We start from the raw sequence: 13,016 nt of genomic DNA, 5'->3' as shown, positions 1-13,016 counted from the left end.
GGTTTGGGATAAGGTGGCAGTCAAACTAGACATGCACACATTGTTTTGAAAGGGGACGTCAACCCAAAAATTGTCAGTACAGTAATATGTTCTATATAAATCGGTTATTAAAATAGATGGAAAACACTGTAGATCACAGGTATCCAACCCAAGGCCTGGGGGTCAGATCTGGCCTGCCACATAAATCTTGTTTTATATAGTGCTTTCATAACAGCTTCAGCTGTAACGAAGCACTTTACAAAACAATTAGCATGAAGTAAGATAAATAACAAAAACAGTCGTGCAATCTTAACCACTCCTTCATACACGTTGTTTGAAGCGGTTGTAGATGAATGAAGAGAGAATCAACCAGTGGATCAGACGTCATGCTCAAAATGTGCACATGTCGGCTACAAGCTAAATTTGAAAGTCAACAAGTTGAGGTGTCCAATGATGAAAAAAGAGATTGGTTCATCTCTCCTGTCCCATGTAAGTCCGCATCGAGTCCAAGCGGTGACTCTCAGTTTCAAATACAGTACGCATCCGCGCTCCGCATCATTTTGCGTGCCCCCCTAACCCCCCAAAGAAAACCATGTGTGTCAACTTGTATGATCCTTGTTTAAAAAGTAGTGAAATGTCAAATTATGTGTAATGTTTAGATTTTTTTACCCGTAAAAGTAATAATGTGATAATGAGATTAAACATAACGGCCCTCAGAGGGAAGACAACTCAAAAGTGCCCCGTGACAAAAATGAGTGACATCCTTGATCTAGATGACTCAAGTCTGAACTTTTGTTGTCCTAAAATGGTAAATGCAAAGGCCCAAAACAAAATAACAGTCGACTTTTGGTTTGGCATTGAATTAGAATACTAGTACATTGCAACATCACTTAAACTAGTCCATTCCAATAAATAATATTCAGTCTGAATGGCCGTGCACAGTTCATGTATCTTCCTTGTTAAAAATTGAGTTGAGAGGCAAGTATAGCCATTGCCATCGAGTATCAGGGATCAGTAAGTGCACGCCGACTTGTCAATTGCACCCATCATTCAAAGGCTGGCACACATTTTAGACAATTACCACCGCCGGCAAGTGTTGCATCTGCTTCGAACACGTAAGCGTGTCTGGCTTTGGGTGCGGTCATATAGTGGTTGTAGATTTTAAAATCCAACGCAGCATGATTCCACCCCATGTGGTTTTCTGCAGTTGCCACAGCAACATCAAAAGAAAGACGCCAATGTTGAAAATGAAGTTTACTGGAATCTCCAACATGGAGGCAAAGGCTTGCATTGGCATCACTGAAAAGAAAAACTAATCCTGATAGCTAAACCGTAATAAAGGCTATTGCATTACTGAAGTAACAGTGTGTCATGCAGGCAGGAAGAAAAAAAAGTTGCCTGTAAATGGAAATTAGGCCGTCTGCATCTCTTCTTCCTCCTCCTCCTCCTCAGCTGACCGGTAGTGTCTGTACTCTGCTTTCAGCTCCCATGTGCTTTTGTGAGCACCTTTGCTGTTGTATGTACCAATGTCCCTCATGATCTCTTTCAGGTAGGTCTACGGGACATTGCAGGAACATGACTTTACTTTCAAGAAATCAATACCGATCAGCTGAGAAGTTGAACCTGGATTGCAGCGTGTCAATGAGATTTGAAATGACCCCTTTATAGCCCACAGGTGTCAAACCGGGGATGCAAATCATGTGAGGCCAATGAAATCTTGTTTTTTTTAAACTTTTGTTTAAAACTTAAAATAAATGAGCTAATAATCAAATTCAGGGCCGATTATGTAATATGATAGGGACGCGGAACATATTAGGTAAGGGACAGGAAGTGTACCTGCCTTGGATGGTAGCCTAGCATATAAACAGTGCATCTGAGCTTCTGGCTAGCAGAAGGCATGACCCCCAAAAATAGCATTGCCCATTCGCCACAACAAATGCAAATTTTTTAGCATACAATTATTTATGTTCAAACTGTTACTGCTGCACCCGTGTGCATCTATTATTGCCTAAAACGAAGGAACTACTGTAATCATGTTGCACTTGCATATATATAAAAAAAGACTTGAATTCTTCATGTATGAACAAAAGCTCAACGGGCTTTTCTGCAGCAAATGTAAATTGAACCCTGAACTTGGAAGACCCAAGCTGCATGCTGAACTATGAGTTTTAACAAGGACAATCAAGATTATGGAATTAGGTTTGACAGCCATGCTATTGCTACAGAGTTTCTAATTTTGGGTAGGTTGTGGAGTGCTGAGTGCACTGTTTCCCAACCTGTCTTATGTGCTGGGAAATCATCAGGTGTGACTCGGGAGTTTTTCCAATAACACCTATTTGGTCAGAAAATAATTTTTGACAAATGCATCATGCCAGCGAGGAACAGTCTATCCGGCACTCTTGACAGCACTTCACTTCTTCCACATTTTGTTATGTTAGAATCATCGCATTCTATAAATTGCTCCATTTATCTTTGCCTCAGTACTGACTAGTTTTCTAGGTCCTATCACTGATAAACATCCTCACAGCATGATTCTGCCCATCCGTGCTTCACTGTCGGGATAGATTTGGTCAGGTCATGAGCAATGCCTGGCATCCTCCAAACATGACCCCTGACATTCGTGCCACACCGTTCAATCTTTGAATCATCAAACCAGGGATTTTTCTTTCTCGTGGTCCGAGTCTTCTTGCCTTTCGGTAAACACCGTCACCGGTGCCACCGTAACAGGCGTGTGCCTTTCCAAATCATGTCTGATCAATTGAATTTACCACAATTGAACTCCAATTAAGGTATAGGAACCTCTCAGGGATCATTGTAAACATGGTGCACCCGAGTTCAATTTTGAGCTCCGTGGCAAAGTCTATGGACTAATGTTTACGTGAGTTTCTATTTTAATGGTGATAAATTTGGCATTTGGGTGTTCTATGTCGAATTTTGGAATAAAGCTGTAACATCGCCAAACGTGGACAAAGTGCTGCTGTGAATACTTTACAGATGCACTGTATGAGGGCAAAAAAAAAGCCAGTTGACTAAAATTTCAATGGTGAGGATGAACCCATAAAAGACCGAAATGTCACTTGACAGCCCACTCACTATCTTGAACCAGACCTAGTCAACAAACCTCCACAGGGTGTCGCTCTGGTACTTCGAGAGCCCTGTCCGCCGTCTGCGCAGTTTGTTGAACAGCAAGACTTTTGACAATGGGCATTTCAGTTACTTCAGTTCAGTTAATTGGAGTGCTAGCCAAGTGCTTTGGGAGAGGAATGGTGGCATGGAGTGCATTGCGGCGTTTGTCTCCCACTCAGGCGATGGTTACGCAATCAGAGGGAGCGGAGGACCTCAAGGTCTCATTCTCATCAGCACCTACACATTGCTGTTCTCTGCTCGCTGGAACAAATCCACTGTTATCGAAGCAACCCGTGTGTGTGTGTGTGTGTGTGTGTCTGGAGAAAAGAGAACTGGCCCAAATTGAAGCCACAGCAGATAGTGTGAACAGACACAAACGTCATGCTGTGGGCGATTGGCGCAAATGGAACAAAGCAAGGTGGATGGTGGGCAGGTGTGTTGTTTGTTTGTTGTACGGTTGCCGTCAGCACCGTTTGTGCCCGTGCGTTTTGCTCACCACGGGTTGCTTGGTGATGTCCACCAGATCTTTTATGTTGTAGTACTGGTGCTTCTCAAAAGCAGAGAAGAGCATGTCCAACACCACCGGTCGCTCAGCTCTCACCATCTTGCCCTCGGATTTCTTCTTCTTCTCATATTCCACCTGTGGAACATATCGGAGGTCATCACTAAGGTTGTTCCGAGGTGTACGGACGGACGCTGAGATTTTTGCCAGGCGTGGGAGAAATGTTGCTCTCACGTTGAAGTCGTGGTTGGCCACAGGCTTGTAGACGGTCGTGATGGCTCTCTCCAGCTGCTGTGATAAACGCTGGGGCTTCAAGGACTCCTTCATCTGAACCCTGAGACGCACAAACACATGCGTGAACGTGTTTTTTTTTTCCAATACAATCATCTGACTATCAACAGTCCTAACGCAACATAATTGTTAGTAGTCTTGATTCTGCCAAAATTAATGCATTCAAATTAGGTCTGGACTTTGGGGTGTAACTGACTGCAAAGGCCATCCAAGTCATAAAAATTAAAAGTTTACTTTTGGCTCCTCAAAAAGGAGGAGGCGTTTACTGTTGAGTGCAACTGTTATTCACCTGATTTCGATGTAATTGCCTTCAAATGCAAACTGATTGTCTTTTTTTATTTTATTTTGTCGATTGTGATGGTGTTTAGATCCAAAAAGAGGAGAATTGTGTCTGTGGTTTCAAAATTTATGGACCTGACAATAGATGCTAATTGTTGGGCCATATGACTATGAAGTACCAATTTCATATTAGCATCCGGGTAGCGCAGGCTATAAGGTTACTTTAAATTGGAGTTTTATGTTTATTTTCACAGTAACCTTCAGCTGAAAGTGGCGATGTACAGTTTGAAGCCTCTTTTTTGGACAATATTGACTACTTCTTGTTTGCTTTCAAACTTAAGCTTGTAGCAGACATGTGAACATTTGGAGCCTGCTTTCTCTGATCCACTGGTGAAAGCACACTTTGATCCTCTCCTCTTTCATCTACAACTGCTTCAAACAAAAAGGTGTATGTAGGAAAAGTGGTTAAGATTGCATGAGTGCCTGTGTCTTATATGTTGTGTTATATTATGTTAACTGTTAGGGCGGCCCGGTAGTCAAGTGGTTAGCACGTCGACCTCGTCAGAGACTGGATGACCTGGAACAGAGTCATCGGCAAACACGGTATCGGTTCATGCAACCCAAACGGAGAACGCCTACTAACTTTATGCACGGAGCATGAGCTAGCAATAACAAACACCATGTTCCAGCTCCGTGACATGCACAAGACCACCTGGATGCATCCTCGTTCCCGTCACTGGCATCTGCTTGACTATGTCATCGTCCGTCAAGTGGACCGGAAATTTGTCTCCCTCACGCGTGTCATGCGTGGAGCGGAAGCATCCACTGACCATCGGCTGGTTGTGAGCTCACTACGCATCCGCGTCCGTCCACCGGCAAGAAGAACTCCAGCTGTACCAACAATAAACATCAACAAGATCTTCGACCCAGGGTACAGAAACAAGTATCAGGGAGCTATTGCTCAATGGCTCCAACAACGAGACGACAGCAGTGACCCAGCATCAAACGAAGACCAGAGCCTCTCCGAAAGATGGGAGAACACCAGCAAAGGGATCCTCACAACAGCACGAGAGGTTCTTGGCGTAACTAGTCGCAAACATCGCGACTGGTTCTGCGAGAACAACACTTCCATCAAGAATCTCTTAAAGAAGAAAAACGAAGCACACGACCATGCATTGCGTTCGGGTTCCCTGCAGGCATGGAATAATTTCCGCACGCAACGCGCAGAGGCCCAGCGGCAATTAAGAACCCTGGAGAACACCTGGTGGACCTCCTACGCAAATCAGCTACAACAGCACGCCGACCAAAATCAGCTTCACCTATTCTATGACGGTCTGAAAGCTGTCTGCGGCCCAATAAAGGGTTCTGTAAGCCCCGTGCGATCAGCCAACGGTGATCAACTACTCACTGACCGCCCTACTATACTCGCAAGGTGGGCTGAGTACTCTCGGGAACTCTTAAACAGGATCAACCCATCTGATCCCACGATTCTCGACGATATCCCTCCCCTCCCGCAGAGAGAAGAACTAAGCACACCACCAACGCTGGAAGAAACAAAATCTGCTCTCCATGGCCTGAAGAACAACAAAGCCTCTGGTCCAGACGGGATTCCTGCCGAGCTATTGAAGTTTGGCGGGCAAGCCCTCCTGGACGATATCCACGGTTTCCTGCGGGAATGTTGGGAGGGGGAAGACGTGCCACAAGCTTGGAAAGATTCTAACATCATCTATATATACAAGCGGAAAGGCGACAAAGCAGCATGCGGAAATAGCAGGGGCATCTCTCTACTGGCAACGGCAGGGAAAGTCCTTGCCCGCATTATGCTCTTCAGACTTCTTTCCACCATAGTCGATGACGTGCTCCCCGAATCACAGTGCGGCTTTCGCAGAGACCGCTGCACTGCAGACATGATCTTCGTCTTGCGCCAGCTACAAGAAAAATGTAGAGAACAACATCGGAACCTCTACATCGCCTTCATAGATCTAGCTAAGGCTTTCGATACAATCTGCAGGGAGCTCCTATGGGGTGTGCTGGGACGCATTGGTTGCCCCCCAAAATTTGTTGCGGTGTTAAAGGCCCTTCACCATGGTATGCAAGGCCGGGTGGTGTGTGGAAGTGAAAAGTCCGACCCTTTCCCAGTGGCTGTGGGGGTCAAACAGGGATGTGTCCTTGCACCCATCCTGTTCAACATCTACCTTGCTGTCATGATGAAACATGTTTACAACAATACCGACCCAATACGAGACGGTATCTCGATCAATTACCGTCTCGATGGCAGCCTTTTTAACCTAAGAAGATTGAAAGCCAGAACGAAGATCAGTAACACGTCTGTGCTGGACTTGCAGTATGCCGATGACGCTGCAATGCTGAGTCACACGCCACCAGGACTGCAGCTGTCCCTTGACGTCCTCACGGACACGTATACCCGCGCTGGCCTCGTCCTAAATGCAACAAAGACAGAGATTTTGCAGCAGACCACCGACGCTGACCCCTTTATCTTCCACTCTGGGGAAAATGCTCTGAAGAACACTGGCGACTTCGTCTACCTTGGCTCATCTGTCAACATGAAGCTCGACCTCACGCCCGAGATCCAAAGGCGGATCGGGTCGTCAGCTGCAGCATTTGGACGGCTGTCCAAGCGATGCTTCCTCAACAAGAACTTAACTCTTACCACAAAAACTAAGGTCTTTAACGCTGTGTGTGTGTCTATCCTACTCTATGGTTCAGAAGCATGGGTGCCCTATGCTAAACATCTTAAGCAACTGGAGCGCTTCTACATGAATTGCCTAATGAAGATCCTGGGCATTCACTGGTGGGACAGAATTCCGCACACGGACGTCAGAAGCAGACTGCAAGTCCCACCGCTAACGACTCTCCTCCTCCAGCGTCAATTGAGATGGCTCGGCCACATTGTTCGCATGCCACCGGACAGACTCCCGAAGAAGGTGCTGTACGGTGAATTAAGTACTGGGGAGAGGAGCAGCGGCGGGCAGCTGAAGCGTTTTAAAGACAGCATAAAGGTCACTCTCAAGAAGTTCGCCATCGATCCGACCAACATGGAGGAAGCGGCATCGGATCGGGTGGAGTGGCGACGACGCACCCTGGAGGGCGCAGCGCATCACGACGCCTCATACAACCTGGCGGCCCTGCAGCGCAGGGAGAAGCGACATGCCGGACCGGTTATGGACGGCCACTATCGCTGCGACCTTTGCGGGCGCGGCTGCGCTACTCTGGCGGGTCTGAGGGCGCACCAACGTGCGCATCAGCGGCGTCAACAGCACGGGGATCGAAGGATGGGGGAACGCAACGTCGTCTTCGGCTACGAAGGACTGGAATAAGCAGCAAGTAACGTCGACCTCACAGTGCAGAGGCTGGTTCAATTCCAGCTCCGGCCTCCCTGTGTGGAGTTTGCTATTCTCCCCAAGCCTGTGTGGGTGTTCTACGGGTACTCCGGTTTCCCACCACATTCCAAAAACATGCATGGCAGGCTTCTTGAACACTCTAAATTGTCCCTTGGTGTGAGTGTGAGCGCAGATCGTTGTTTGTCTATGTGTGCCCTGCGATTGGCTGGCAACCGGTTCAGGGTGTCCCCCGCCTACTGCCTGAAGACAGTTGGGATAGGCTCCAGCACACCCCGCGACCCCTGAGCGGGTAAGCGGCTTGGAAAATGGATGGATGGATGTTAACTGTTCTGTAAAGCACTTTCACAACAGCTGAACCTGTTGTGACAGCGCTATATAAGATGTATTGTATTGTCCTTTTATCACCACTGTATAACTAATAGAGCCACACCGCTTCATGTTTAAAACTACACTAAGCAAGTATATATTTACATATTGATCTCCAGTTAAGATAAACCAAGCTAAATCATGACATGTGGCACGTCGTTCTTGTTCCTCATTTGCCTTAATGGAGGGACCTTTGTTGGACAGATCACTGTGTACCAAAATGTGGCCATCTGTAACGTCTGTCTAGCATCCAAAGCAAAATGATCAGTGCGTTATTTGAACATACGAGTCCCCCCCGCCCCCTTAACCAATCACGACCATTGCTCTCAGCAAGCGTGCTCTTGCAACGCACTTTGTCAGTTTCATTGTTAACTAACGGAGGACACAGAAATAGTCCGAAACAGCTAACCGAACGGACTGTATTGTAATAATAATATAATAATACATTGATGAGCACCTTTCAAAACACTTTTCAATCAGGAATAAGAACAATAAAACCACAGTCCGGGTGTATTGCTGCATCTACCGGTGATAGTTTGTCATAATGATTACAACCACTAATCTGCCCTGAATAGGAGTTTCCAATGAAAAACAGACCAATTTCAGTAAGTGGTATATTATTTTTTTTTAAACAGGTGGATGGACACACAAGGATGCACAAAAAAAAGCATACACCGTGCTGCCGCTTTCCTGTGTCGTGGCATGTATAAGTGCCAATATCATACATGGGAGATCACCGCAACGAACTCAAGACTCCGACATGTGATATCATTTGTTTTTGTCTTTCGCCATATTTGTTTGTCCACATGAGTTGTGCATTTCGCAGACCACTCACCTCTTAAGCTTCATGTAGTTGTCAGTGACGACGGGTCTGCATTCAGCTCTGTGCACCACCATCCCCTCCAGACTGAGCTCATCTACGAGAATGAAGATTTGTGTCGTTATGGAAAAACGATGTGACCTTTGCGGGAGCATATTAGGCATTGATTCTTTGTCATTTCCCGTTAGGATTGATTTGGGAACATCGGCAAGTGCGTCCATCACAAGACAAGCATTACCGTGGGGCAACAAAGCAATTGTTACAGCATGCGCACTCGAGTGCTGTGGTGAGGTAAGTGGGCATACAAATTAGGACGATGCAATTACAGGATATTGCTTGCACATTTTCATCCAAAATATGGTACCGTGTCAAAAAAAAAAGGGCTATTACATCTACACGAGTGATAACATGCTCTTAAAAGACCCACAGCTGCCACACTCTGACCCCACCTCCTACGAGTCATCTTCATGTGCTGCTACATTCGGCAGCAACATGTTGAACACTGGAGCTGCGAATTCAGTTCAGTGTGTGCCCATTCAATTTCATTTCTAACTGGGATTACTCAGGACAGGCTTACTGTTGACCCATTTGAGCAGTGTCAAGTCCCTGATTCGTTTCCAAATAAAATGACCATTTTATCGCTGTTATCCATTTTTGTTTTTCCATTTGACAACAGAAACAACAAGGTGGTGAAAAGTACGCGTCTTGGTCAAAACTCAGAACGAAACATGTTCAATGTCAAGAGATGATTAAGTCACGAGGAACCGATATATCGTCTTCGGAATAAACCTTGTTGTTGTACTAATGCCAACTGCTTGGCGATTTAGACGCTCTTGTTTTTCCATTCATCATTGTTTGTATGTGGACATGCACCATTTGGGAGAAGCGGCAACATTTTACACTCGGTTGAGTGAGATGCTCAAAGGGCTGTAGGAGGTCCAGATGACCCGTGGAGGAGACGGAGAATCCTCTGACGTGCGAATGAGTTGACTGTGCAGGGATGCGCGCCAACTTCACCTCGTCTCCGCATTTCAAATGTGTGGGCAAGCGAGGCCCCAAAAAAAAGTGTGAAGCATGACGTCTACTCGGAGTGACGACATTCGGTGGCGATAGTGGCACAGCAGGATCCCCTGTCAGAACACGCCAACTGCTACCAGCCTTTGCAACTGTTCTTTTTGTGTTTGCGGCTGATAATGGCACACTGTGTTAAGATAATAATAATTCTGATTTTATTAGTGGAGAATATTTTTGCTTCATTAAGAATTAACTGACAAAAGGCAATCCTGACAGGCCTGAATGTACATGTGTCAGTAATAAATTATGTGGATTATGTACTCAACATTTAATTAGCTCAATTATCATACATTCTAAATTATGGTCTTATAGTCAGATGTTGAAATAAATGGCATGATGAGTAAACATTTAAATGATGCGGTGTTTGGAATTCAAAGATTTTAGTCGTTTTCAATACATACACTTTATCAAAGGACATATAAACAAATTAAATTTCCGTTCTTCTCTTTGACATTGAATGTGCAGATTTCGTCCATTTTCCATGGTCATATTGCATTTGGGAATTTTTCATTCATGCTGCCATAAGTCACAATTTCCAGTGTGTGACCAATTAAGTTAGTCCTTACTTTTCATCCAAAGATTAGCGACATTAAGATTAATTGTTTTTTGTAAGATTCAATTTATTTGCTAAATACATTTAGATTGAGTTTAAAGAAGCTTACTATTCGACAGTGGTACAGACTGCGTTGTCGACTGAGTAAAGCTATTGATCTTATTGCGAAGGCCTCTGATGCTCATTATTCAGGGAGGGAAGGTGAAATGGATGAACGTCCAATCAATAAAGGAGACAGATTGCCCCAACATCTCCCTCAGGCAACACAAATTCTTCAATACGGTTGCCTTCACTCAAAAGTAGTGTGGAGTGACCTGGGTATAAAGTCACACAAGCCAAAAAAAAATGGATCCTGAAGAAGAAAAAAAGAACAAAATTTTTTTGGAGTACATTTTGAGGGCAAATTTATTTGACAAAAACCGAGACCAAGAAGCGTGGGGCTTGGATTAACGTCGAGGGGGTCCCCGTTCCCTACTCATGGTTGCGTTCAGAAAAACTGGTCTCAGCATGCACTGCTTCACTCTGTTTTGAAAACCAGAGTATTGTTCAAATGTGCCATTCGGTTATTCAGACTGCATTCTGGCCATCGGCCGCGATGCACCAAAAGTACTGGCCAATCGCCGAAAGAAAGTCAAAACGGTTGGGGACTGGGGAGTTTGGGTGCCAGTCCAAGCTCTAATTTTAATTGCCCAAAACGTGTTGTGAACAAAGCAGCAGAATGCAAAACATCACCCAGATAATACAGACCACCGACATGAATGCTGCCCAGGTATAAGGTAAACTATGGGCTTTAAAGTACAGGAACCAATACTACTCTTCTACAAAGCCCACAGGTAACCATTTGTCAATGTGTCCAAATACTCCGTGACCTACCTACTTGCGCACAACAAAAAAACAAAAAAAACCCAAAACAGATGGTTACTTTAAAAAAAATGGCTGCAGCTTGCTGTTGTAGTGACTCAGTTTATAATGATGAGCATGCATACATATGTTCAGTGCACTTTCGCCGAGTTCACGCTTGTCGGCTGAAAGCTGATTGTGGCTTACAAACAGTGTCATTTGATTTAAAACAGCCTTGAATCATTTAGTGCAGGTGCAATCGCCGCGGTCACCATAGCAACCACCACATGCTGTCCACCTTCATGTGTCGCATGAGGTTCAATCAAATTACAGTCGGTGGGTTCTGAATATTGAGGCCATTAACAACTTGGGTTGAAGTAGAAGTCAGGGAAGAAAGGATCTTGATCTGCTTACAGGCAATTAAAAGGTAATGATTGGATGAAACACATGCCAGCAAACGGAAACTAAAACGACACCCATATACAACACACATGAAAATGTTTGGTCGGTGGAAAAGCCACGTCGAGAGGGATCTCAAGGCTCCGGTGTGGGGGAGGAAACTCTTGACATTTACAAAGAGTCCAGCATGCATGTTTCACGATGAAAATCTCCAGTGATAAATCTGTGCTTTGGCCAACACGATCAAATGTTAACAGCAGCTAATAGGAAAATCAGTGAAGTTGTTTTGCACATATTTTTACCAACATTCCTGCAAAACGCCAATTTTCAAAAAGTGAACCCATCATTTGCTTTTCTGTAGCAGAAAAGAATCCTAAAATTACTGTGCAAATGAAAACAATCATAAAAACAAAACCTAACTGCCGCGATCTTTCTGAGGACCCCATAGCTGCACAACGAGATGCCTGCTGCAAACTACACCATGTTCAGCAACAATGCAGCCACAAAATGCAGCCATAGCAGGTCATTTACACCAATTGCCTCTTCTGAAGGACCCCCCCCCCCCACTATAAGTTTAAAAAGCAAAATATGGTTAATTATTGGATATTTGCCAAAAGTCTTGTTGCACGCTTTATGGCTCACACGGCAGCGGTTCTTGACTTTTTGTATGATTTGAGAGATGTATTTAGGGAGAAGATGAAGAGAGACCCTTTACACATTCTTTAAGGGTATAGATCAGGTGTCACCAACATTTTTGAGGGTGAGAGCAACTTCATGTGTACCGATTGTGTGAAGGGCTACCAAATTGATACACGTCTGAAATAACATATTTGTCCAAAATACCTTCAATAATATGAGGATGTGTTATTTTTAATACTTGATGATTTAAATTGTCAGACTTTGATCGTGTTTCGAAATGTCTCACAGTACTGCCAATGTTTGCATTTTTAAATCATAATTTCTACTAGCAAATCACAATGTCCAGGCACTGGCGGGCTACTCAAGTGGTCTTCACGGGCTACCTGGTGCCCGCGGGCACCATGTTGGTGACCACTGGTATAGATGAATAGAGGATGAGAGGAGTGAAGACAGAGAGAAGGATGCGAGGGAGAGGTTACCCGTACACCCCCTCACACTCGGCTCACACCTCCATCTGTTTGCAGCTCTGACCTCCCTAATGTTTCACACAACAAACAGCAAGCCGCCCACCAAGCCTCCATCCGCCACCAGTCTCTAACCTTGCTCTCTTTATCTAGCTTACACAAGATGATCTGATAAATACACAGGCTAGATGTCTCCTAGCTTTCTACATTGATGCATGTCCAAATACTGCTGCCCTAAAGCATCTGGGGTTTTTTCTTTCAGTCGTTAATTGCCGTGTGGAGCCTTATTACAGTCTGAGGCAATGCTAGCAGTATGAGCTAC

General features: G+C 44.9%; 1 protein-coding gene across 3 annotated transcripts in view; it reads right to left on the bottom strand.

The window, feature by feature from the left end:
- Positions 1-1,218: 1,218 nt before the first annotated feature.
- The window catches only part of LOC127611542 (general transcription factor IIF subunit 2-like), a 38,230-nt gene continuing 26,432 nt past the window's right edge, over positions 1,219-13,016 (bottom strand). For all 3 annotated transcript variants that reach the window (XM_052082120.1, XM_052082121.1, XM_052082122.1), the window contains 4 exons: positions 8,741-8,822; positions 3,842-3,941; positions 3,602-3,745; positions 1,219-1,534 (listed from right to left, as the gene is read on the bottom strand). In XM_052082120.1, the coding sequence (XP_051938080.1) occupies positions 1,391-1,534; positions 3,602-3,745; positions 3,842-3,941; positions 8,741-8,822 (470 nt within the window). In that variant the 3' untranslated portion in view covers positions 1,219-1,390. The remainder of the gene's footprint in view (positions 1,535-3,601; positions 3,746-3,841; positions 3,942-8,740; positions 8,823-13,016) is intronic.

Source organism: Hippocampus zosterae, chromosome 12 (assembly GCF_025434085.1).
Source record: "Hippocampus zosterae strain Florida chromosome 12, ASM2543408v3, whole genome shotgun sequence".
NCBI classification, from domain to species: domain Eukaryota; kingdom Metazoa; phylum Chordata; class Actinopteri; order Syngnathiformes; family Syngnathidae; genus Hippocampus; species Hippocampus zosterae.
The sequence above is the reverse complement of the archived record's forward strand: the minus strand, read 5'-3'. Positions and strand labels throughout refer to the sequence as shown.